The 26,525-nt window shown below is 34.2% G+C and overlaps 4 protein-coding genes across 4 annotated transcripts in view; 3 read left to right on the forward strand and 1 right to left on the reverse strand.

Annotated features, from left to right (window-relative positions):
* The window catches only part of LOC125865819 (squamosa promoter-binding protein 1-like), an 82,817-nt gene that overhangs the window by 12,654 nt on the left and 43,638 nt on the right, over nucleotides 1–26,525 (forward strand). The gene's annotated exons all lie outside the window — the stretch shown is intronic.
* LOC125865825 (E3 ubiquitin-protein ligase AIRP2-like) lies at nucleotides 3,547–8,727 on the forward strand. The gene is made up of 5 exons (XM_049546080.1): nucleotides 3,547–3,929; nucleotides 5,257–5,407; nucleotides 5,514–5,580; nucleotides 5,688–5,922; nucleotides 8,074–8,727. The coding sequence occupies exons 1-5, from the start codon at nucleotides 3,838–3,840 to the stop codon at nucleotides 8,285–8,287; spliced, it is 759 nt and encodes a 252-aa protein (XP_049402037.1). The 5' UTR covers nucleotides 3,547–3,837; the 3' UTR covers nucleotides 8,288–8,727.
* LOC125865822 (sphingolipid delta(4)-desaturase DES1-like) lies at nucleotides 9,697–12,230 on the forward strand. Its single transcript, XM_049546076.1, has 2 exons — nucleotides 9,697–9,983; nucleotides 11,292–12,230. Exons 1-2 carry the CDS (start codon nucleotides 9,819–9,821, stop codon nucleotides 12,120–12,122), a joined length of 996 nt encoding a protein of 331 aa, XP_049402033.1. The 5' UTR covers nucleotides 9,697–9,818; the 3' UTR covers nucleotides 12,123–12,230.
* Nucleotides 13,467–24,951, reverse strand: LOC125865826 (uncharacterized). The gene is made up of 5 exons (XM_049546081.1): nucleotides 24,699–24,951; nucleotides 18,833–18,886; nucleotides 18,225–18,328; nucleotides 14,750–14,788; nucleotides 13,467–13,914 (listed from the first exon to the last, which is right to left on the reverse strand). Exons 1-5 carry the CDS (start codon nucleotides 24,772–24,774, stop codon nucleotides 13,762–13,764), a joined length of 426 nt encoding a protein of 141 aa, XP_049402038.1. The 5' UTR covers nucleotides 24,775–24,951; the 3' UTR covers nucleotides 13,467–13,761.

Here is a 26,525-nt window from a genome sequence, read left to right on the forward strand (position 1 = left end):
ATTATTTTCTTAGTGGAAGTTCCAACTATCAATTTCATGAATCATGGCTATGCAATGGATAGCTTTACCAGGGTTATAGTGGAGTGACAAGTACTCCTTTGTCTTCGATCAGAGGTCTTGAGTTTGATCTTTTGTTAGGAAGCGTTTTTCCCCAATGTGGGATTTTTCGGCACGAATTCGAATTTAGTCATGTGGGTATCGGACACTGCAAAAAATAATTCATCTGATTATTAAAAAACAATAGTAATGAATATAAGACTATTTGATCCACCCTTTGGGGTGGCCCAGTGGTTTGGGCTTGAGACTTCCATGTTGGAGGTCTCAAGTTCGAAATCCCTTGCCAGCGAAAGCAAGCAAGGGGTTTGCCTTCTAGGTCAAGCTCGTCGCACCGAGCTTGCCTAGTGTGGGTTAACTCTCCTATGTCGTTTGCGAGCTATTGCATAGGAGCGGAAGTTTTACCCTGTGCGCACCTAAAGGATAGCCGTTGCGGGTTTTCCTTGTCATAAAAAAAAAATAAAAAAAATAAGACTATCTGATCCGTGAATCCCATCCTAACCATTTTGGTTTAGGCAATTAAAAACCATATGGAGACGTTTTTGACTATTATCTTCATTTATGTCTTAAGGTATAATTTTTCATTATTAATCTACTTTGTTGAGGTAATCTTTATGAACAATTATTATATGAATAAAATGAAAAATTTGTTAAGTCATAAATGATTTATATTTATTTTAAATAGGTTAATAAGGAAAGTAGATGTAATATCGTTAATCACATGGGATGTGAGTGTTATAAAACGAAACTTGAAGAGAGATCTCTGAAATTGTCTCTAATTTAAAATAATAAATAATTTGAAATAATTATTTTTAAAAATTACAATAAATTAGTTGAGACGAAAAAGAATAATTAACTAAAATTTGGTAAGGATTCAATCATTAAAGTCAATAGTGATGTTTGACATCTGTAGATTTTAAAAATAAGAGAAAATGACATAAATAGTCCATAAACTATGCACTTAACGGAAATAGTTTCTTAACTATCTATAATTTTGTCAAGTTTGGTCTGTATCTACTTTTTATAGACACCGTTAACAAACTTTGTAATTTAGCTACTCTCTCTTGATTTTTTTTTCCCTCTTCTTTTCTTCATTGACGCTGTTATAGTAAAGAAAACCTTATCAAGTTTGGTGTTGCTTTTGTGCAGTTTGGGGTAGCTTGGTGATGTTTTTTGGTGCAGTTTTTGTGTAGTTTGGCGCAGTTTCTGTGCTATTTTTTGTACAGTTTGCAGCTGATTTTTGATGCTCGAGTGCTTTTGGTGCAAATTTTTCGTAGTCTGATGTAGTAGTTTGGTATTGATATTTTAATGGTTTGATGTTATTGTCTAGTGTTGTGTTATGTACAGTTTCATGCTGATTTTTTGGTGTTTTAGAGCTGCAATTTGATTCAACTCAAATAAAATAACGACCAACACACAATTACAGTAAGACAATGAAGAAAAGAATCGGACAAAATAAAGTGAAGAAATAGTGAGATAATAGAGCAAAGAAGTGGCAAAAAAAAAGTCAGGAGATAGAGATTAAATTAGAATAACAAGTTTTTTTTATTTATTTATAAAAAGTAGATATAGATCAAACTTAATAAAATTGTAGATAGTTAAAGGACTATATTCGTTAACTATATAGTTAAGGGACTATTTTAGACCTAGTGTAATAGTTTAGGGACCATTTATGTTATTTACTCACTCCTAAATTAACATTTCTTCATACGATATTTTTTAATCTAATCGTTATCTTGTTTTTCAATTGAAAAGTCAACAAGGTTTATCTAAGATAGTCTTATTGGTATAATAAATTAATTAAATTGTCATTAGCTGGATTCATTATCCAGTAGTTGGATTACAACCTAAACCAAATTACCCGTTTTAGTAAATTGAATATACATTATTCAAAATATTCGATTTTTTTTAAAAATATTTAAGTGGTTGCATTATTACTGATGTTTTTATGATTTACAATATTTGAATTGAGGATTCTTTGGAACAGTCTCACTATTGCGAATTAATTTTCACGTTAAAAGTTGAAAAGAAAAAGATCCTATATTTAAAATGTATGTTTTTCTTAATGAGAGAAATCATGAGGGACTAATACAAAACAGATCATATCACGCTATGTAAAAATATTTTAAAGTTATTTGGCCTAATAACTAATATTAAAGTTAATGATTCGATGAATCAAATAAAGATAATGGAGTGTGGTTGCAAGCCTCAGTCTATTGGGTCAATTGCAGTACCTTTACTCGTAAATTGTAGACGCTTATACATAATGATTAATTTGAATATTTTGAATGACATATGATGTTAAATTCAAAATGTTACACCTCGCGAGTGAAGATTTAATCTCTAACTGTGATTTCTCTAAAAATTAACATGCCAAATGTTATCTGTTCCTTTAATATGTATACTGAATTGTCGTATAAATATTTATGATATTAAAATTGTTTAATTCAAAAATTATTCTCATGTCATGCTTAAGACAACAAAATGAAAGAAGGATTTTAATATATTTGATTTATCTTTATTTATGATCACACAATTCAATAAAACTATTTACTTTCTTATGCTCTATCAAATCAAATTAGATCAAATAAATTAAAACAAAAAATAATTAAAATGTAAACTCACAAAAAAAATTTATATATTTTCAATATATTTTTTAACCATGAAAGAAAAAAACAATTTAAAAGGAGGATTAACGATAGCGGTCATTAGTGCGTGGAGCGATAAAGGGAACATCTATATATATATATATATATATATATATATATATAATAGGTAATAAATACATATTATATTGAGGCGAAGTTAGGTAAAATCGAGAGGGTTTATTTGAATTTTTTTTCAGTGAAAAATTATTTTATTTATATATGACTTATTAATTGTACACAAAATCAATTATATTCGTTCAATACCTATAAAATATTAGGTTCAAAAGAATCAGGATATCATATGGAAACTTATAATGCTATCTACATATTATAAGAATATTATAAGACTAATATTAAAAAAGTATAAACATATTAGGAGATTTTACATGGAGATATTCAATTGATAGAGTTTTAAGGTTTTCCTCTAAGGAAAAAATAACCAAATATAAAATAGAATTATATTTTCTTTTTGAAAAAGTAAAAATATTTATGGTAATGCTTTGACTTACTTTGAAAGAAAAAGTAAAACTCAAATATGAAAAGAAAATCAAGGAAAAACCTGACAAAAAGTTGTAACTTTTTTTTAAAATATAATTTCGACAAATAAATAATATGGCATTTTCAACTTGCGAAAGCTATTCAAATATAATTAATTTTATATCTAAATTCATTGGTTTTTTATTATGGTGACATATCGATTATGTTTGTAAATTTAATTCACAATTTACCCATGAAAAAGTAGTTGTATTTATATATTTAAAAATAGTATAACCTCTACGCCACGTGTCCCACTGATAACTACAACTCCTTTTTCCTCTTCTTTTATACAAGAACGAAGGACTGTTACAGCACCATAGTTTAATTTTTATCACTCACAAATTCGAAAAAAAAATTCTAAAAATATTATCTGAGAAGAAAAGGGTGTTGAGAATTAGTGATACTGATGATGATTCTTTGATTTTGAGGATTTTTTTGGGGGTTTTGGTGTAGAAAGGGGGGAAATTGAGGAAAAGGGTGTTGAGGATCAGTTATGGTGATGATTCTTTGGTTCTGAGGAATTATTTTTGGGTGTTTGAAGGGGGAGTGTTTTTGGGGTTGTGTGGTATTTTGAAGGGGGAATATAGGTAAAGGGGATATGTATACAGGAGGTTTAGGAGGGCCAATGAGAAAATCATTTAAAGATTCTCTCAAAGTTCTTGAAGCTGATATTCAACATGCCAATACACTGTAAGTCAACTTTTGTATGTGTATTGATATCTGAAAATTTTATGCTGTTTTAGAATCATAGTATAATTTTTTTACCCCTTTTGAGTTTTTCTGGTTTCTACCCTGTTTGAGTTATCTTTTGTTTTTTTTTTCTTTTCTGGTTTTATTTTCTTTCAGCAATTTTGGTTCAGAAATATCTTTTACTGATATGGGGTTTTGTTAAGTTTTGATCTTTTTATTGATTGTTCTTTATTTTGATATTTTTGTCCTTTGGTCTGTTGCTAATAATAAAGTCACGATATTTTTTGGGGGAGGTGGTTAATTAAGTGAGTTTTGATTGTGAGACTGTTTTTAGTCTACCAAAATGGGATTTTTTTAGTGGTAAGTGAATAGTGGCAGAAAGTAGATATTTCCCCCCCTTTTTTTTGGTTTCATTGTATTATCAGTGTTAGTTTGATGTTCACTTCTTTGATTGCTTCAATCTGAGATAAAGGTAACATTTTCTATGATAATTGATGCTTATCTTGTAAAGTGTCTGCAGTTCTAATATTCTTATTATGGAACTTTATTTGAGAACTCTCAAGGCTTACCTTTTTCCTTTTTTGTTTCTACCATTGGATATTTGATTTTGCAATGTGGTGTCAGAGCTGAAAATTTGTACCAAGAGAGTAAACGGTTGGTTATTTTATAGGTCATTTTTCTCTCCACTAGTGGTTTTCCGATAATCCTTTGGTTTTCTCTTTTATCCTTTTTCTAGTATAGAACTGGTGTTTTGAGCTAGCTTGCATGCACCTCGAGTAAACAATCAGCCTGTCCTGCTAATAACAGCACAGGTGTCTAAAGTAAGTCTGTCCATCGAGATTACAGCAGTTGGGCTCACAGCTAGTGTTGTTGTACTTATTTGAACCTAGGATTTTTTACTCCATGCCTCAATAACCCATCTCCTTTGGGGGGGTGGGGGGCATTCTTTATTTTTTAGAGGGTGTCTATTTTTCTTTTTATCCTGGGGCTGGGTGGATAGACCAGCAACCCAGTGCCGGCATCTGCTTTCGCTAAGGCCGACTTGGTAGAAGCGAGGCTCTTGGAGGCAACACTAGAATGAAATATTAGCTTAGCATCAACACATGGCCTACCTTTCGGTGTCAAAATAGACCAATTACCGACCTTTCATTGATGGCATTACCTTAATAAAGATCATTAAGAAAAGAATTTGTCGCTATTGGTGATTTGATTTGGTGACAATCATTCTCTGTTTGTGGTGAATGTTTCTCCCGACCTTGTAACGTGGTGTTTACCTCTTCCCTCTTGCTTGGTCTTTTTTCATCTGATGGTGTTGTTTGGAATGCAGTGCATCTGACTTTTCGGGGGAGTATGATGGTGCTTGCTTACAGATGCGAATGTCCTACAGTCCTGCAGCACACATCTTCCTTTTCTTAGTGCAATGGACTGATTGCCATCTTGCTGGTGCCCTTGGTTTGTTGAGAATTCTTATTTACAAGGTTTGTGTTTGTTCTAATTCATGCATCACCACATTCCCTTTTTTTTTTCTTCAAATGCCAAATTCTTCTCTTCTCGGGTATTCAATTGAGTATTACCTTGCTACAGGTACATGTCGATGGCACAACAACCATGTTAACTCATGAAAGGAAAGCAAGCATTAGGGAGTTCTATGGTGAGTTTTTACATTTTTCTTCTGTTGAACTAATGACATAAATACTTCTGATAAATCATGTAAAGTTAGATACCTGTTGCTTATAGACATCAATCATCCTTGTCCAGCTGTTATTTATCCCTCTTTAGTTCAACTTGAAAGAGGTGTCACAGACTCGGAAGATAAAAAACAAAACGCAGTTTGCCAGGAGAGATACAAGAGACGAGATGATGAGGATTACAGACAGGCTTATGATCTGGACATTGAAAGGGAAGATGAATGTGGAATTTGCATGGAGGTGAACAGCAAAATTATCCTTCCCAACTGCAATCATATAATGTGCTTGAAATGCTATCGTGAATGGTATGTTTCATATGCACATTTTGATACATTAATTGAATAAGCTGCTAGTAAGTAAAAAATTAGATATCATCCTGTTCAGTTCATGAATCTAGTGACAAGATCCTTAACTATCGCGTAAATCCCCCAAACCAACAAAAAGAAATAGAAATAGAGTTTTCCTGGAGAAAGAGGACATGTTGGCGTTTTAGAGACCAAATAATCATAAGAGGTGTAAGTCAATTGCACAGGGAAATACTTATGCTTATTTTGTTGGCTAAGATTATTTTTTTATTGCTTCGGTTTGTCCCCCCCCCCCTCCCCCCCCTCCCCCCCCAACAAATTGGAAACATCTGATGGGTGAAAATCACACGTGGCACAACTGTGCTGCTACATATCTTGTACATAGACTAAAGCTATCACGTGCACAGAGTCCATGGATATGAGGTTTTTTTGATCTTTTCTTTAAGGTGTTGGACTTTGTTATATAGTTGTTATTTGATGATGAAAATGTTACTGAGAGGCGAACAAAATAAAATCAAATACTATGGGTGGTAGGACTAATCTGAAATAATAATTGATGTAGATTTATTTCAATGGTAGACTAATACTATTTACTTACCTTTATCCTTAACTGTCAATCAGGCAATGAGTAGTACAATGTCACTCCATTTCTTTTAGCTGTTCTACATGAAATTAGAGTTTTTATGCAAGTTAAGAGGTATATAAGAAAAATCTTTCCTCTGCATGATCCAATACTGCAGCTGGGATGTTTTATATTTTGCCTGCTAAGTAGGTAATTATACAAGAGTTTGAAACTGAAGCACATCTCTATTCTCTATCTCTCTTGGTTTTAGATTTGGACCGACTTCAGGTTCACTGCTTTTGACATGTTGCTTGGAACTGTTTTTTAGAGTCCCAACTCAGTTTTCTGTAGCATGACCATTGTTTCTTTCCTCCTTCGGCCTGGGGAAGGGCCACTGATTGAACTGCAAGTGGGAATTGCAAAGGAAACAGTATTGCAATAACTTTCGAGAGGGATACACCTCCTAAACTGGTGTTTCAGTCATAATATGTAGCACTTCTTTTTCCTGCATTGAATATTTGGTAGTACGCAGTATGCTAGGATCCTAGGCACTCTACAATTCCTCTGACACCAGATGCTTAAAAGTGTTGAAACTGGAATGATTTGCTCGTCCATGTAACCACACTTGCTTACTTAAGATACTTTCCATTACTCGAGCGTTGTCTCCGGCCACCTTTTCTGTGGCGACTACATAAATTCCAATATAATTCACAGTTAAAAATATATCATATGAAGGTCAACTTCACATTTCTGAGGGACACGTGATTGCTTGGAAAAACAGATTAATGGCTATCTCCTTTAGTGATCGTAATTGGTAAAGCTAAAAGATAAAACGGTTGTCTCTTCATGAGAGCCTCTTCTTAAGTGATAAAACCAGCCTCCCATAGTTCTCTAAATGGACAAAGAGGCGGCAAGTTGCTCGACCCCTGAAATATTGTTAGGTATACTAAATGTGATCTCGAAATGTCTCACCTATGCTGACTTGAGTAATCTATTATTTTTTCTCTTCGCCGTCCTTTTTGTGGCATAAAGAGTGGCCAGCGTTTTCTATCTCTAATTTTTTGGACAAACATTAGAATGACTCTTAGCACTTATCGACAACAAATGCTTCTTGTTCATTTAGGAGGTACATCCCAAGCCTTATTCATCTCTCTTTTTTTGCTCACCTCCGAGGCTAAATAGTTTTACCCTATGCTTGATGGTCTGGATTTGTCTCCTCTTTCTTTCTTTTTTTTTTTTTTTTTTCTTTTTTTTTTTTTTGTGGATATTGAAATTTTGTATGGAGACCTATGAACTGATCTAGTATTGTTCCCATGTATGGAGAGACAATTGCTTAAGCATCTAATATGTGGAATGTTTGCGTTAATACAAACTAATGGGAAATGATAGCTAGGGAAAGAAAAGAAACTAACATCTGTGTTTCACATATGTACCTTTTGGGCCATAGTCAAATCTACTTACATCCGACGGTTTCAACCTTTCTAAAAAACTAGACCTGTAGCTGTATCTCTTCTATTTTCGTGCACATATTCTGTTTATTTCATCTTCCTATAATGCACATTAACAAGATCTTCATTGATGCACTGCAGGCGTTCGAGGTCACAGTCGTGCCCCTTTTGCCGTGATAGCTTAAAAAGGGTGAGCTCAGGGGATCTGTGGGTATATATGGACAGCAAAGATGCAGTGGACATGCCAACAATTACAAAGGAGAATCTAAGAAGGTTGTCCATATATATAGAGAAGTTACCGTTGATCGTGCCGGATAATGTTTTCGACACATATGATGATACTCATCTAAGGTAGAGGAGCAATGGCCTATTGGTTATCTTGTTGAAATTGGTCATATGCAAGATTTAGAAAATGGAGGTTATGGTATTGGACTTGGTGATGCTGGGTTAGATATGAAGGTGTTGGTTCCTTTTCCACTACCTTGTGATTAGAAGAAATCCAGCCTGTATTATTGGGAGCATATACAGAGGGCGGAGCCAGGATTTTGAACTTTATGCATTCTATCTAAATTCTAGGATAGTAACATCGAATGTTAAGTTAACTGGGGTTTAAATTTAATTATGTACATATATAGTGCATTTCTCTTGAGACAAATATGACTAAAGTTACTAAGTTCAGTTGAACTCGTGTGTTGACCTCTAGCTCCGATCCTATTCGGGATTGAGAAGCTAAGTTGGATTTAGCTAAAAAGAGCTTTATAATCCTGATTTGTACGTGCATGTAACAGTTGCTTCTTAACATTACTATCTCTTTGGTTTCTCAGTTTTACAAGTGGTGGAGTCTTAAGATTCTGATTAGGGGTTTTAAATATAGAGAATTTAATATGGAAAGAAATTAAGGGGCAACATCTAATAATTTTTAACTATCTATTAAATTTTGAAATAATTAATTTTAGGATAATTTTTCCCCAATCAAACAAGCCCTAATATGGGTAGATTCAAATAGTGGCTTAAAAAGACTATTTGTGCAAATTGCCATCAACAGAATCAACATGGTCCATGTGGACGTTTCTTTCTGGGTCCTTCCCAATTGTCATGATGTAACCCTTCTTTGTTTTTTTTTTTTTTAATTTGTTTAGAGAGAATATCGTAAACGACGTGAATTATTAGTTTCATTATTAAACTATTGAGTATTTACTTGATTAACTGAAATGAAAGATCCGATTTTGTAATATGAGTTAAATATATCTTTAAATTCTAATCAAGTTTAGGCATGTTTTCGACATTTCTTTCAATTTTTTTATTAAGAGTCCCATGCCGCACAACAAAAGTTTGAAACCACTTGTTATGTCAAGTGGCAAATCGGGGATGTATCTAACTTTAATTAGTCAAGTAGAAGGTGTTTTTAAATGTTGTCCCTAATTTCGGAGACAAAACTAATAATTTGAGCCAAGTTTAGAGGTATTTTCAATATTTCTCTCTTTTTTAGTGTCTAACATCTGTATTGGAGTCTGATTAAATTCGAATTCATGCTTTGTAAGACTCATTTCCAAAGGTGACACTCTCAACAAAAGAAATTCAATTTTCAATGATCAAACCCGAAACTTCTGATTAATGATTTAGAGCGGAGAGATTTCAACCGTCCTAAATTGCATATGTAGACCCAATTTCACAATTTTTTTAAAATTATTTAATTAAACTATTAATTATTACTATTATGTTTTTTTATATTCTAATTTAAATCTAAAACCAGCCCGCTAATTTAGCTTATTCAAGCTGTACAGGAACAGAAATCAAGATAACATCACACACACAAAAAAAGAATAGAAAAACAGAAAGACAAAGACAGAGAGAGAGAGAAAGGGAGAAAAAACAGAAAAGCAGAAATGGGATTTGAAGGGGAAAAGAGAGAAGAGGAAGGTGTAAGAATGGCTAATGATTTCTTTTGGTCATATACAGATGAACCTCATGCTTCTCGTAGAAGACAGATCCTCTCTCAGTACCCTCAAATCAAACACCTTTTTGGTCCTGACCCTTTTGCTTTTCTCAAGGTATAAATTTGATCCTTTATTCATTTTGCTTTTTGGGGTATCTTAGATCTGGGATAATGTTAGGTGGGTAGGGTTAAAAATTGAATCTTTGAGGCTCATTTGGTTATAGTCCTGGGATAATGTTGGGTGGGTCATTTGGTTATCTTGGGATTATAGTCTTGGGATAATGTTGGGATTGAATTTGTATTGGGTTTGATTGACATTCAAATTGATAACCAGATAATATTATTGCTTTTGGGTTTTCATTTGATGGTTTTTTATTTCTTTTTGAAATGTATTTGTGTATGTTTCATTGTGTTTTCAAGGATATTTTTGTTAAATAGAATTGTGGGTTTTAGGTTTTTCTTTGGATTAGGCATTATTTTTAAGGTTAAGGGGTAAATCTATGTGAATTGGAGTCCTTTTAGTTTTTTCTTTGAAGGAATTTGCTTGCTGAATCAGATTAATTCAATTGTGAAATACATAGTAGTGTTTGAGCCTAAAGGTCTCGTGTGTGGAGTCATCTTTGTTAGGAACGTTTTATCCCACATTGTGGATTTCCAGGGGCAAATGCGGATCTAGTTGGGTTCTAATGCAGTTACTGAATACTAGATGGGAAACCAATAATAAATAAAATAGAGAAACATATAGTAGTGTTTCAAACTTTTAACTTTTCTGTAAAGGTATCCTCTCCTTCTCTTTTCCTGAAAAAGATGAAGAATTTTGTGTTTATCAGGATTGAGTTCTTTTGGTTAAACTCTTCTCTGGATTGCTCATTATGTGATTTTGTTGAGACCAAAACTCAGCAATGAGATTCACATAATTTGGTGCCCTATCCATCTCGTTTTCCTTGATTTTCTGGTGTCATTTTCATAGTTTTACTAGAGATTAATGCTTTGTTATTTTATGTGTTTTGAAAATCAAATCAGTCTTCGAATTATTACTTGAGTCCCTCTCCTTTCTTTCCCCTCCTGTTTATTCAATTTTGTGTTCAAATCCATTGTCTACAAAGTCCAATATTTTGATTGATAATGTTATGTGATTATATTATATTCTGTCCCAGATGTCTTTTCTTAGGGTCGATGGTGACAGCAGAAAATTCATGTAACTTTGGCTTGGTCATGTCATAGCTTTTTACTCATTCATGTGTATGCAATTAGACGTCCTTACTAGATTCGTTGGTGGACAACCGTGGACTTTATTGCAGAAATCACTAGTTATTGAATCTGTCTAAAATATGAGGAACTGGTTACAGGAACTGATTGGTGCTACTAGTTTCATTTAGACTGAGTGCTCACTGTGTATTCTTTTTAAATATTAACCATGCAGATATCAGGAGTTGTTTTGCTTCAGCTTTGGACAGCTACCTTCCTCCATGATGCAACCTGGTTGAAGATATTGATAGTCGCGTACTTCTTTGGCTCTTTTCTGAACCATAATCTCTTCCTGGCCATTCATGAACTAAGTCACAACCTAGCTTTCTCTACTCCAAACTACAATCGTTGGCTTGGAATTTTTGCCAACCTTCCCATTGGTGTACCCATGTCTGTTACCTTCCAAAAGTATCACCTTGAGCACCATCGCTTCCAAGGAGTTGATGGAATTGATATGGACATCCCGAGCGAAACTGAAGCCCATGTAGTGAAAAATGTTCTTGCAAAATCTATATGGGTCATTCTTCAACTTTTCTTTTACGCATTCAGGCCTCTTTTTCTAAAACCTAAACCACCTGGTGTGTGGGAGTTCATTAATTTTACTATCCAGCTATCCCTTGATGGAGCTATGGTTTACTTCTGGGGCTGGAAATCACTAGCTTATCTTATCCTATCCACGTTTGTTGGGGGTGGGATGCATCCAATGGCTGGTCACTTCATCTCCGAGCATTATGTCTTCAAGCCTGAGCAAGAGACATACTCCTATTACGGACCCCTTAACCTCATGACTTGGAGCGTAGGATACCACAATGAGCACCATGATTTTCCAAGAATTCCCGGAAGCAAGCTCTACAAGGTGAAGGAGATTGCACCAGAATATTACGAAAACTTAGATGCTTACAAATCCTGGAGCCAGGTAATCTACATGTACATAATGGATCGAACAGTTGGACCTTTCAGCAGAATGAAGAGAAAGTTGTCTATGAAAGCAAACAAGTCCGAATAGGTGCAGTAATAGTCCTCTCTATTCTTTGTTAATTCTTTCAGTGTTACTATGTGATGTTTCTTATTGATTATGACTCTTGGTTCTTTTGTAACAATGTAATAGAGTTCTGGCATCATGTGCAGTAGAGTTGATGTAGCAAGTGACTAAGTTCATCAATTACAACAACATACCCAGTGAAATCCTTGAGTCTGGGAAGGGTAGGATGTATGTAGACCTTACCCGTACCTTCATGGAGTAGAATGACTGTTTCTGATAGACTCTCGGCTCTAATCATAAATAATCATGTAAAAGTTCATGTGTTATGGGAATTTCCATGTTTATTTTACTGTTTGTTGTCTTAAAAGGGGAAAAAGAAATGGCACATTTTGAAGCCTTGGATAGGCCTAGGAGTCTCCTTGTAGTTAGAAACAGCCCATATTATCTTCATAAGCATAATATTAGTGTTAACACTAATAGAGAGTTGGCTTGCTTATATTCTCACGATTACATTTTATATGTCGGTGTTTGATTGGACACGAAGTTTCCAAAAAAAGGAGGTTTAGAAATTGTGATTTTAAACATGCCATACATTTTTGTATCGAAAGTTTTAAAAGTTTTCAATCATAAAAATACGTCATTCTTTTTTAAAAATAGAATATACGTAAAGAGCATCACAAAAAAAAAACAATGGTCTACTTGATTTTTCTTAAATTTAGACTACAAAAATAATTAGATAAGTGTCACATAAAACAACGGGTCCTCTACACAAGGTGGAACATCACCTCTATTATCTTTGGGCTAATCGCCTCGTGATATTTCATTAAGCAAATTAAAGCTTGAATTAATCAAAATGTGTCTTTTCCTTCTATATATGAAACTTGTTACATTTTGATTGTTTTAAAATTATATTACCCTTTAATATAAAGTAATGGTACAAATTTAACATAATATATAATTAATTAAACGATCAAATAGTTAATTTAATAATTTGTGAAGATCCACAAGCACAAGGATCAAATACGTGCATGTTTATTATGCTTAACCAAATATTTATCACAAAAGATCAAAATCAATATTTATAAATATTTCAAGAACTAAGTGCAAATTTCTCAAAACTTTTCAAAAGTAAGTGCAGTATAATAGTCAGAGTTTCACAATTAGCTAGAACTTATGAATTTTTTATTGAAAACAATCTCTCTATACCCCACCCCCCCACACACAAAGGTAAACATAAGATCTACAATATACATTAGTCAATCCCCACACTCCATTTGTTGTTATTATATATATATATATATATACCTAAATCACAAACATTTGGAAAAAGTATCATAACTCTGAAGTGATGTAGAGAATCAATAACAATCTTAGAGTTTTGGTAATAAAAATAATGTTTTCATTAAAAACTTACATACTTGGATATGCATGGTGTAATGAGATTACATTTTTAGCCAAGTTGTACATAGTTTTTCTCATGATAATACCAAACACTTGTCTATGATTGCTTGTTAATTTTGAGAAAATTTACCAACGTTCCAATGAGCTCTCAAAATGTTTCTTAAAGAAAATTACTACTGCCTCTTGACTTGTGACAAAATTTAGACTTATGGTTGTGATCCTAACAGAACAAATGTATTCCAAGTTGTCTACACTGTTGATGCTACGCGGATGTCCCAGGTATGTCATCAATCGTTTGGCTAGATTTCCGGGGTAGTATTCTTTTCACAGCAGGTGTGGTCAGTTTCTCTTTGGGAGGAGGCGGAGGAGGCCTGCTTGGATGGATTTGATCGACTTTTTGGGAAGGAACGTCAAACTGCATAACCAACAACACAGAGTCATCTAACAAGAAACTGGAAATATATATGGCAAGCAATGCATAGTTGAGAAACGCAACAACATGAAATGAAACATAGCATACCAGCACCGTTGCAGATGAAATGAACAAGCATTCATTCAAAATAAGTGGATCAAATCAGTGTGAACTAGTTTACAACACAGATTCTTCATTTATCTGGATGTTACCCATAACAGCAGTATGAATATTTGATATTTATTCTTGAAAGGAGTCAAAATATTAAGTACCCATGTCAAATCATATCCATACCCAACACTCATACTACTGTCCACATAAAGTTGCTTTAAGAATATATATTTGTTTTTATTGTACTTATTTCTTCCTAAGCCCTCGCAAACAGAGGGGCGGCACAGAGTAAGTGTGAGGTGCTACTTTCACTTGGATAGTCTTTCCATAAACCACACTTACTCCACCACATCCATGCTTTTAATATCTTGAATTTCACTCATTATCAGCACTCAATAACTTTTCAAGCAGCAACCTTTTGGAAACATGTCCAACAAAGCCTAAATTAGGGAAAAAGTTAAAACCAACATAGAGCAGCAGAAGGGTATCTTTTCAGTGTTTTGACTAGAGAAATTACAACTATTTTCTCGCTGATGCACAGGTCTCATGATCACTGGTCACGACATCAGGTTATTCCTTGCCACCAAAAGAGTTGCAGGAACTTATAGTATCCACGCATGTGAGTATCTTGATCCAGTTTAATTTCTTTTACAATTACTTTGACAGTTCACTTAGTGCGACTACTTAGAAAATAAACTCCAAGTTTTTGTCAATAACACAAACTGACCTTGTATCCACAGCCAGCTACACAAGCATGAAAGCATTCCTGCGTGCAATAAAGAAGATTACATGTCACTTGAGTGCCAAAAGGGAAGAGGTTTAGGCAATTCACATTTTTATTTGAAAATTTTACTCCACAGACCAATGCAGAACAACCAATTTCAATGGAGAAATCAACTCTCAAGTAAATCGAAGTATTGAATTCTAACTATTACACGGAACAAACTAACATACTAAACTACAAGAGGAACTAAATCTACAAACATAAACAAAGACTTTTAAGTTGCCAAGAAGAACTAAGATACTCTAAGCTCCAGCGAGAGTTTTCTTCATCCAAATTCATTCTAAAAAGAAAGAACACAAATAAAATGTTATGACAACTCAAGAGCCAAAAGTACAAAAATGCCCCTTGCTAAGGGTTCTACATTGGTTGAGGGATGAGTTGGTTTTCACTTTATATGATCTTGGGCAAACACTACCTCATGAGCTACCTACCTTTTGGAGTTGAATTAGGCCCAAAGTTCATTTCTTCCCATTCTTAATTGTTAGCCTTCAGGGAAAATGACCTAAACAAGAGTTCTTGATATAAGATCCCTCTGATGCAAGAAGGAATACTTGGCCTTGGATTTTCTTATTTGATTCCCTCATAGTCTTCAAAGTCGTGATACAAGAACCTATGAGTTAAGCCTTGGAGTTCTTGTAAATTTTTTTATCTTAGATCCTCATAAATGGTCTACTTTAAGGATGACTTGGGTTAGCCTCTAGATATGCATCATCTCGTCCCTCTTGAAGATAAGTCAAAAACAGTAATGGTAACACTAACACCATACTCACCGAACAAACCAACCTTGTAGGCCAACTCATTGATTCTTACAACAACTTGAAATGGCTTATCTCCCCTTCGATCAAGCTTTGTCTTCCTTTTGGATAGAAATCTCTCCTTTCTCAAATGTACCTATACCCAATTACCGGTTGGAATACCATGTCTTTTCCATTGATTGACATTGGAAGCATAGGCATCATTCTTGATCTCAAGATGTTGTCATGCATTCTCATGTAGTTTCTTCATTGATTTGGCCTTAGCTTTGCCATCAACACCCAAAATTTCATTAGCGGAAATGGGAAGTAAATCTAAAGGAGATACAAGGATTGAACCACATACCAATTCAAAAGTTGAATGATCTGTTGTACTAAGAATATTCTTATTATATGCAAACTCCACAAATGAAATACAACTTTTCCAAGCCTTCAAATTATTTTCAACTACGACCTTTAAAAGATTCCTCAAAGTTCTATTGGCCATTCCATTTGCCCATCTATTTGAGGATGATATGCTGTAGAAAAGATCAAACATGTTCCTAATTTAGCCCATAGAGTTTTCCAAAAATAACTCAAAAATTTTATATCCCAATCACTCACAATCGGCCTTGGTATACCATGAGGGCACATCACTTTTGAAAGAACAAATTGGTAGCACCATTACCATTATAACATGGATCTATTCTCGAGAAGCAATCAACACCAACAAACATACTATCTTCACCACTCTTAGTTGTGGGCTTATCTCTGAGATTTGGAAGCACCCCGTGATCAAATGCCTTCAAGGAGCTGATATGGAGTGGGTGCTCAGAATGGTATGCCTTTTGTGCAAGAATCGTATGGTACGAGTAGCTGGAAGACTTACAGACAAATGTGCCCTCCCACGCAAGTGTTGGAACTCTGGTTGCTATGTCAGCATATCTGTTCAGTGCAGAGATAGACACCCACTGAGCTTTGGCATGCCACTGCTTGGTTTTTTCCTTATGCATCTTCCATTTTCATAGGCATGCAACCGTAACTCAACCAACTAGTGGAACTTTAGCATGCATTCCTCACCCGCAAGTTCCATATCCAAGTTGAGCTTTTTGATTGCTCAATATGAAGGTATTCCAATTCGACGAGCAGGTGGCAATCTTTCCCATAAACCAACCTATAAGGAGAGGTCAGAATTGGTGTTTTATATGCTGTTTGATACGCTCACAGAGCGTCATCCAACTTCATAGCCCAATCTTCCTTGTCACACTCAATCCTATCTGTTGGTCCTTCAAAAAGCAGAAAACTGTAGCTCGCTCCTCAACAGAGGCCAAATATAGCAGTTTCCAATGCCTTTGCTGAAACATTTTGGATTAATAATATATTGCTTGAGATGCGCTGTCTAGTCAAAGAGTTCCCTACTATCTACTGTAATAACATTTGTGTCACTCTGTCACTTATTTGAGCGTGAATCCAGTAGCATGAAACATGTTGAGGTGAACTTAGATTTTTTGCGCAAATATGTCCAACAAAAACTGGTTCGAGTTGTTTCTGTCCATTGCCGATCAACTAGCTGATACACTCACAAAAGCACTCGTCAAGCATCACAATTTGTTCTACGCTTAGTAACACGTAGCCTAACTTGAGGGGGGCATATTAGAATACATATTTCTTGTTATTAGTTCTTATACACTAAAATTAGTTTATATTTATCTTTTGTGTTTTAGATTAGATTATTATCTAGACAGGCTTTAAGATTTATCTTTCCATTAGATAGGTGTGTTAGTATTTTGATCAGCACAAGTCTCCTAATACAAGGACTACTCTTAGAAAGGCGGTCCCTGCAGACATGTATTTACTCATTGTGATGTCCAATACAACATACAGTTACTACTCAAAGTGTTCATAAATATATGCACATATTCAATATCCCCCAAGAACAAGGTGAGAAGCACATACTTCTAAAAGTCCCCAATACTACAAGTCAAGCCAGCTAACAAAAATGATGATTGATCATACTAGATATAGGTAAACTTTCATGACATGAAAAAGTTATTTTTAAGTTGGCTCAAGAACTAGCACTTACTGCCACTTTAAAAGGGATCTCTAAGCCGTCCAATACCAAACCTCATGATGAAATATTCAAGATATTGGTCCACAGAAACATGAACACTTGTATCATTTTGATGAGGTCATGAACATTTATATTAACATATGACGCAAAGGCACCCATAACTGCTCTAGAAGCTCCCTTGATTTTTTAGCAGATCAAAGAAAACCTTGCCATTTTGTCTTATGCTAATATAACAACTCTCTTTACTCTTCACTCAAAAAAAATATATTTGTAGAAACTCTCTTTACTACTTACGAACTGGAAGAGAATAACGACCTCAGCTTGCAAAGGACAAATCAGCATTGTACTGTGAAACTTCATGTATGTTCTTGTAAGATAATGAAGAATAGCACAGCCATTGCGGACACCATGCTTATTAAAAAAAAAGAGATTATGAAGAATACTATTGAGAGTGTTGACTTTCAATCCAGACCCTGAACACATGGAAAAAATGAATTTGAACTACAATTGACAAAATTCATCGTAAAGCAAATGAACTTGTAAGAACTAAGAAAAATCACATTTTGAGAACTGTTAAAGAAAAACCAATTAAAGATAATAAGAAAGGTTGGGAGACCTCAGAGCAGCTGGCGGCACCAGGGGATCGGTCAATGTAAGCACTCCACTGTTGATCCTTCAGAACTGGATTTTTATAGCATATTTCCTCACATTCTGACAAACCTGCATATAGCTCGTTATTCCTCTATTGTAGCTTAGATCAATAGATAAGCCTCATAGAGGTTTCAAATTTCAAAAATAAGACATTTCCTAAGCATTAGTTATATATAAGTGCAATGTCCTCAAGTTTAAAAGAAGTTAAACTCCAAAAGGAGAGCAATATTATGGACATTCCTTGGTGAATGATGAATATCATCTGATGCCATCCTTCTCAAGGTTAAATAACTTAAGCTGGCGATATAAGACAACCACTAATATGGACATTTTACAAAGTGAAGGCATGGTTTTCACTTTTCTACTGTTCATAAATAGAAAGTCCTAAGCTGTCACCCATGGTAATATATTATCTTGTGGAATATAATAAATTTCTTTTCACTAGTGTAAGATTCTTCCATATGCAAGTTTTTCTACAAGCAGCACAATTCCTCACCACAACGATCAGACAGTAAACTCAAATATTCACCAGGGTTATTTCGAAACCAACAAATATAGAAGCTTGGAACTTACATTCATCCCACGTCTCTCCATCAGCATCACATCCTTTTTTGCAAAAGACTCTCCCTTCAAAAATTCAGACATCACAAAATTGTAACATATCAGCGCTAAATTCATGCCAAGAAACAAACTACTACAAGAATAAACCAACACTAGGACAATTGAAATAAAATTAAACCAGTATTATATCTTGTCAAAGAAATTACATTTTACGGAATTGTTTCGAAACTAAATTAAAAAGAGTGAACACAAAAGATAAAAGGCTAAAAAGGTGGGAGAGGGATGTTATTCTGCTAGGTCTTTATTAGCTGTAGTCCTTTTATAGCTGTGGTCCTTTTTTTTTTTGAGAAAGTAGCTGTGGTCCTTTCATCAACACACTTACAATCAGTCGATAGAAATACAAGCTATTAATTTCATATCTGATGATGTCTATGACATGTCAGACTTACATCGTAGAGTAAATGCCAAGTAGGTTTATATTTTGTCCAACTAGGATTGATTCAGAACTATCAACCATTGTTTCAAAGGTCATATAAGGATCGAAAATCTGACAGGCCCACTCAATGTAATAAAAAGAGAGATTTGGATACCTAAACAAGGACTTGCTAACGCATCTTATCCATTCACAGCTATATTTTCTTACATCTGCAGTTTTGGCATGCCATAACCATATGAACTGTCTGCTGTCAAAAGTGCTTAAGATACACATGATGATCTTTGCTTGCAGTGGCAACTTTAACATAGAGAAAAAACCAATTAAAAATACAGTCAAACCTCTCTATAACAACCTCGTTTGTTCCGAAATTCTTTTCAGCTTTTATAGTGACGGGTTATTATACACCTATAGCAACATTTGACATGTAAATCTTAATTGACTGTTACAGACAACAATTACCCAAAAAGTATTTTCTCATTTCTTAATATTATAAAAGATTAAAAGAAATTACTTAAATTTCACTAATTAAAAGTTAAAGAAAGCAAATACATTATTAATAAATCACGTTGACACTTACAAGATAAAAAACTTTTGTTTAAATGGAATACAAATATGCACATATCTCTCAATGCAAAAATAAATAAATTAATTACAGAAGTATGTATTGATGTTATATTCTTTGTTGAAAGTGGTATATTAAAAGTTCAAAACATCTAGTCAAAATACTAGACTTGTTATTGTCATCTTAGAGATTCTATTTCTATATGGGGCTTTAGGATAGTAAATCAGTACTAGTGTTTTTTCATTATGAAAATAAATGACAAGCAACAAAAGTAGGAAATAGAAGAAGCAATTAATATTTGAGTATGGTTGATATAAAGGAGTAATTCTACAAAGAGTGTATTGTTATATTGATGGTTGTTGTTATAGGAAAAAATATAAGATAAAAATAAGAAAAATTGGTTGTTATAGTAAGATGATGATATAGTGGGTGGTTGTCATAGAGAGGTTTAATTGAAGTTGATCAAATAAATTATTGTTAGGAAAATAAAAATAATTTCCTTCTTAGTGTCCATAGTTATAGGCTATGGACACTCGGATTCTTTAAAATCCTTGTCGCACCCGTGTCGACACGACATGGGTGTGGGCGTGGGTGGGGGATCCACACCCGATTTGATCAACCTAACTTGGGTACTTTGACTACAGCTATGGCCAAGAAGCATATGTTGATCGGATATTTGGGTCAACTATGGGCTTATGTCATACACATACAAACATAAAGCACTACAACAAGTGTTTAAAATGAATATACACATACTAGCTCTAATTTAATAAATTCAATTAATTGTCGAAATATAAACTTTTATGCGTCGTGATATGCATTTATTGGTGATATCCAAATATTTGAACCATACTCCTACCATATCCCCTAATCCTAAGATAAATAATACTATATTTATATCAATTTATAACTATGCAATACTCAGTTTTCATTTTACGTAGTAAAAAGATATGAATTTAAATTACCTTGTTAATCATATATAAGTTAATTTTCACCATTCTTAAATTACTAATTGTTGTATATATTAGTTTTATTATTTTTAGCTGTATCCCAGCACCCATATCCGCAATCGGATACAAAGCCCCGTGACAATGAATCCAGCCTCTAGATCCGCCACCCGTGTCAAAATCCCACACCCGAATCCAATCAACATAGGCTATAGAACTTGACATTTTTAAGACCTTATTGACCTTTCCAGTTGATAATTATCTTAAAAGGTATTTAAATAGGCGTTCTTTAGCAACAAATCCTTTTCCGGTAACAGAGAGAACAGAGGTAGTTGATTAAATATCTCAATGTAGAGGATTTTATTTCCCTTCAGTTTTTTTTTTTTTAAAACTGGTAAGATTGTATTCTTCAGCATTAAGGGCATGCTGGTCACCACCAAAAAGTGTCAGTTACAAGCTTCCTATCAAATCTACAATCTGGTCTGTATCTACTATACACAACTGTTTACACCAACAAAGTAAGGATACTATACAATTCCATTTGACCTTGTGAGTGGAATTGGATCTATTTTCAAAACATCTACCATTCCTTTCCTTCCAAACTGACCACCATATACATGATGGTATTAACCTCCACCATCTCCTTTGGCTCTTGCTGCTTCCTCTCCTTACCCAGCTCTTTAACAACTCTGATGTATGTTCTGGCATTGTCCAATTCAGATTTGAAATGCTAAGGAATAAATTCCAGACTGCTTGGTAAAGTTACAGTGCAAGAAAAGGTGATTGTTTGTTTCTCCTGTCAAATTGCACAAAAAGCATCTGGGAACCATTTGTCTACCCTTCTTCTGTAATACTTCCTGTGTTAAACAAGCCCTCGTTATCACTAGCCAGGTGAAACATTTCACTTTTGTAGGAACGTCCCCCTTCTAAAAATAGTTCCATTGATGCTTTGGGTCTCCTGCCATCAGTTGGAGACCTCTTCTGTAGGCACTGCTAACTGTGTAAAGACCATCATTTTTGTGCCTCCATAGCATCCTGTCTGTGGCATTTGTGTGTATTCCATTCCACCTAACTTCCCTAGTAACTCTGCAACCCTTTCCACCTCCCAATCATTGAGAAATCTCCTGAAAACTAAATTCCATCCCTGTTCTGTCCAACAATCACATTAGCATCAGGGTTCTCACTGATTTGAAAGAGATCTGGGAAGAGATCCCTAAGAGAGGATTGTTCTATCCAGATATCCTTCCAAAATCTAGTTTTACTGCCATTTCCCACCTTGATAAACAAATCTGCTTCCATTTGGGGCCACAGGTTTCTGATTGTTCTCCATACTCCCACACCATAAGGTTCAACTGTGTTCTCTGTACACCAAGGGGTTAATTCACCATACTTAGCTTTAATCACCTCTTACCAGAGAGCACCTCCCTCCTCAGTGTACCTCCACAACCACTTTTTCAGCAGACTTTCATTTTGCAATCTCAAGTTTCTAATTCCCAGCCCCCCTCTATCTTTGCTAAGGAGTACAGTCTTCCAGTTAACTAAACTATAGCTGCCTTGCCATAGAAAGTCTCTCCTTAACTTGTCCAATTGTTCTTCTACTTTTGCTGGAATTGGAAATAAGGACATCACATAAGTGGGTAATGAGTCAAGAACAGAGTTTATAAGAATCAACCTTCCCCCTCGAGAAAGATATTGAGCCTTCCATCTCGATAGCTTCCTTTCAGTCTTCTCCAGGATACCGTCCCATATTTCCAAGCACAACCAACACACTCTTTTTTATTCATTTAGTCCAACCACACACCCTAGGTCTTCTGAAATAACATGACGACGCACATCACCAAGTTTAACACTGAACAGTTAGATTGACATACTGATTTTCCATATCTCAGAGAAAACTGGAATTCTAGAAACTACAGGAAGAAGTTTCTACAATTTTGACAAACTATGAAGGAAAGCAATGTAGATCTACGCTGAATGGTTGTTGGTTATTCAAAGTAGCTAGATTGGCTCAAAATCTAATCACTTGAAAAATCAGTAAGCTAACCATGAATTGCGCAAAAGGGAATACTTGCAATTCACTTCATTGTAATTAACAAGTTACACCAAACAAGCAAATGGATTGTGATGGTAAACCGTTCAGTAGGAGTCTGAGTTTCCCGGTTTATAAAGGTAGAAAAGGTTTGGTAAGAGTTGGAAGGATCACAAATCAGAAGGATTCAAATTAAACAGCACACCACAGAAATCCAGCTAAAGTACACACTTGGACTTCACTTCATTGTAAGTAATAAGAGATGGCAAACAAGAAAATGGATTATGATACTAAACTAGTCAGCAGTATTCTGAGTTCCCCATCTATAAAGGAAGAATAGGCTTGATTTAAGAGTTGAAAGGAATACTCAAATGAGAAAAATTCAAATTAAATAGCATGCCCAAGATATCAAACCAAACACACAGTAATAAGTTGCGCCAAACAAGAAAATGCATTATGATGTTAAACTGGACGGCAGTGTCCAGCACTCCTAGTCTATAAAGGTAGAAAATGCTTGGAAAGATTTGAGAGAATACAAATGAGGAAGATTCAAATCAAACAGCATGTCCAGGAAATCAAACCAAACACTCAGTCCAACCAACACTTGATTTCAAGGTAGACTTAGGTTAGAAGAGAAATAACACCCTAATGACACCAAGTTGAAAACTTTCCCACAGGTACTAATACTCCATTTCCTCTTCTTTCTACAGCCAGACACAGTTGAAAACAGCCTAATGCAATGCACCTGCACCAAGCTATAATGCTATATCATGCATAAAATATTGGACGGCTGCATAATTTCAACAACTACTCAAATAACATCCTAACCTGAAAAGCAATGGCACACAGTCGATGTAGCTTAGATGAACTTTGGTAAAAAAAAAAAAAAAACATCTTTATTTGGTAGCAGTCTTTAATTTTTTTTTTGATGAAGTAAGTAGATTCATTTCAAGGCATCAAGAAGATGCAAGCTTTACAAGGATAGATCAGTTAAGCTCACAAAAAAAAGGAGGTAGCAGTCTTTAATAAACAAAGTAACCAATTGGAAAGACCACTATGGACTCTAAAAGATACAGACTTCATCTGTAGTTTTCTTCTTTCTTGTACAACCAGTCATACCCCCTTGGAAAATTAACATAAAGACTCTACCTTTACATAAAATTTCCAAAATCCTATATAACCAATGACCACTGCTCCTTCCCTCAAACCAAAGCAAAAGGGAGACTGTTCTTCTTTCTGTTGTGAAGCTTTTGAGACACAACACCTAATGAAATAGGTTGAGAACAATGATGTCTCAGTTGCAATACCCCATGAAATTAGTCGAGTTGCGCGGACACCAGGGTTATAAAAAAAAAATAGACACAGAGTAATGCACTTAGATTTATCAAAAGTTATCTACACATAAAGACAGTACACACACAGCAAAAGATTAGTGTTTTACATCCCAATGCAGATTACCCGGGCACACATTAAAAAGATTTCATCTTTTTACTTGAAAAGTAACATAAAGATTCTACCTTTACATAAAATTCCCAAAATCCTATATATCCAATGTCCACTGCTCCTCCCCTCAAACCAAAACAAAAGAGATTCTTCTTCTTTCTGGTTTCTGCTATGAAGCTTTTGACAGCATGAATTAAACATAGTCAAAAATTCAAACACAACATGAAGTCTCACAAGCAAATAGCCCATAGAAATTAGTCGAGGTGGACGCAATCTATCCAGACAGAAGGGTTATCATAAAAAATTCAACACAGAGTAATACATTAAGATTAAAGAAATATATCTACACATAAACACAATGTCTGCAAATTTAGCATAAAGATACAATTTTTCAAGATTGTAACTTTGTAAAGCGATATCAAGAAAAGGGTAAGGGGGGAAATAAAGAGAGTAGTAATTACAAGGAATTTGCATGAGAGTTGAGTATTTATGGGTGCACTGATTGTTACAGGGAGGTGCCCATTGATGAGGAATCATCTTTTTGACCCGTTTTTCGAAACAAAAATTGTAACCCTCGCCGTTTTGCCTTGTTGGGTCTCTGTCAAAATTGAAGAGAAGATGGATGGTGGAAATGGGGGGCAAGTACAAGAATGGCTACTTCAAGGGTAAGACCAGAGGGGGCTCTAATTTCCCTGCTGCCATTTGTTGGGAAACAAGGAATAACGAGAAAAATATTTTAAAAGTCAAATACAATGGAAATAAATTGGAAAATTAAAGATTTTAATTACTTGCACAATGTGCTTATAAGTAGGACTTTCATAAAAAAATAAAAAATCATAATATTAGTTATATGTCCACTTTAAAATTTGCAAACTCTTTAAAAAGATAATGATTAATATGTAAATTACCACAATATTCATATTGAATTTATGTATATTTTTGGACATTGAGAAATAAGTAATTAGTATTAAGTGTAAAATAAAAAAATAATTGCTTTTGTTTAATAGGTTGAAAAATAATAAGTACGCATAATTTCAAATTAAAAAATATTTTTTGAAATATTAGACAAATAAAAGTGAACGGAAAGTAAATATTACTTTACTATATTTTAGAAAAATGAGTATGTATCTCAAAGTTGGATAAAATAAAAAAGAGAGAAGTATCGAAAACAAATTACATGGTTAAGCAAACATATATTAATTAATTATTATAGTTATTGTTTTAGTTAATTACCATTTGTGACCAATATTCAATAATAATTACGTGGGTTGAGATTTCGAGTTTGTATAATTCAGCATTTGTATAATATGATTTGTATAATTTTTGTATAATGTAATTTTGTATAATATAATTTGTATAACTGTTTAAAGTTCAAATGTTTGTGTTTGTATAAATTCATTATTTCGAGTTTATACAAAAATAGTTTAATTATACAGACGTATCCGTGAATTATACAAACTCACCCGCGAATTATACAAACGAGACAGTTTAAACTATAGCTACAACCCGTAAATATACAAATTATAACTATGAAACATAATTAAATTTATTATAATAATTATTTGCAAAAATTCCCCTTAATTTTATGATTATCCATGAACTATGACACTATTAAAAATGTTTGTGTACTTGACTAACTAAACTCAAATACACCACCAATTTTGCAATATAAGTGAAATACACCTTTAAATTCTCATCAAGTTTAGGGTATTTCCAACATTTCTCTAATGTTCCTACGAGAGTTTGAACCACTTTGTTATGTCATATGACAAAAATGAAGAGTGTATTAAAGTTGAGTTAGTCAAATAAAAATGTATTTTTAAGACGGCGAATAGTTCGAAACTAATAATTTGCAGTACTATGTATATATACACATATTTACCATCCCCATTGCTGCTTCACTTTGCTCAAGATTCAGCATAAACCCTAAAATGAAGCTTTTATTCTCTATATTGAGAAATTCAAATTCAATATCTAATCACAGAAATGTGTTTAACCGTTTCTACATTTCGACGCCAAGTAATCATCTTTACAGACCCATCAATGGAGACTCTTTGTACAGAAGAATTTCACCCTTAGGGGACCCAAATGAGTCTATAGTACCTGTACTTGATCAATGGATCAAAGAAGGGAAACATGTGGTTAAAAAACAACTTCAGTATATGATCAAATCATTAAAAGATTACAGAAGATACAAACATGCCCTTGAGGTAACATTATTTTAACTACACTTGTGTGTATTGGTGGTGTGAGAATGCAACAGCGAGGAGGTGTGAGAGGTAGGTCGA

The sequence above is a fragment of the Solanum stenotomum genome, chromosome 5 (genome assembly GCF_019186545.1).
Source record: "Solanum stenotomum isolate F172 chromosome 5, ASM1918654v1, whole genome shotgun sequence".
Classification (NCBI taxonomy): Eukaryota; Viridiplantae; Streptophyta; class Magnoliopsida; order Solanales; family Solanaceae; genus Solanum; species Solanum stenotomum.

Bases quoted from the DNA above. Each gene is read 5' to 3' on its own strand.
- LOC125865826 (XM_049546081.1), bottom strand. From the start codon at position 24,774: ATGATTCCTCATCAATGGGCACCTCCCTGTAACAATCAGTGCACCCAT. The intron at 18,887-24,698 runs GTAATTACTACT...GAATTTTTGAAG, and splicing joins AACTCTCATGCAAATTCCTT to GGAGAGTCTTTTGCAAAAAA. The intron at 18,329-18,832 runs GTAAGTTCCAAG...AGCTATATGCAG, and splicing joins TGGAGAGACGTGGGATGAAT to GTTTGTCAGAATGTGAGGAA.
- LOC125865822 (XM_049546076.1), top strand. From the start codon at position 9,819: ATGGGATTTGAAGGGGAAAAGAGAGAAGAGGAAGGTGTAAGAATGGCT. The intron at 9,984-11,291 runs GTATAAATTTGA...TTAACCATGCAG, and splicing joins ACCCTTTTGCTTTTCTCAAG to ATATCAGGAGTTGTTTTGCT.
- LOC125865825 (XM_049546080.1), top strand. From the start codon at position 3,838: ATGTATACAGGAGGTTTAGGAGGGCCAATGAGAAAATCATTTAAAGAT. The intron at 3,930-5,256 runs GTAAGTCAACTT...TTTGGAATGCAG, and splicing joins ATTCAACATGCCAATACACT to TGCATCTGACTTTTCGGGGG. The intron at 5,923-8,073 runs GTATGTTTCATA...GATGCACTGCAG, and splicing joins TTGAAATGCTATCGTGAATG to GCGTTCGAGGTCACAGTCGT.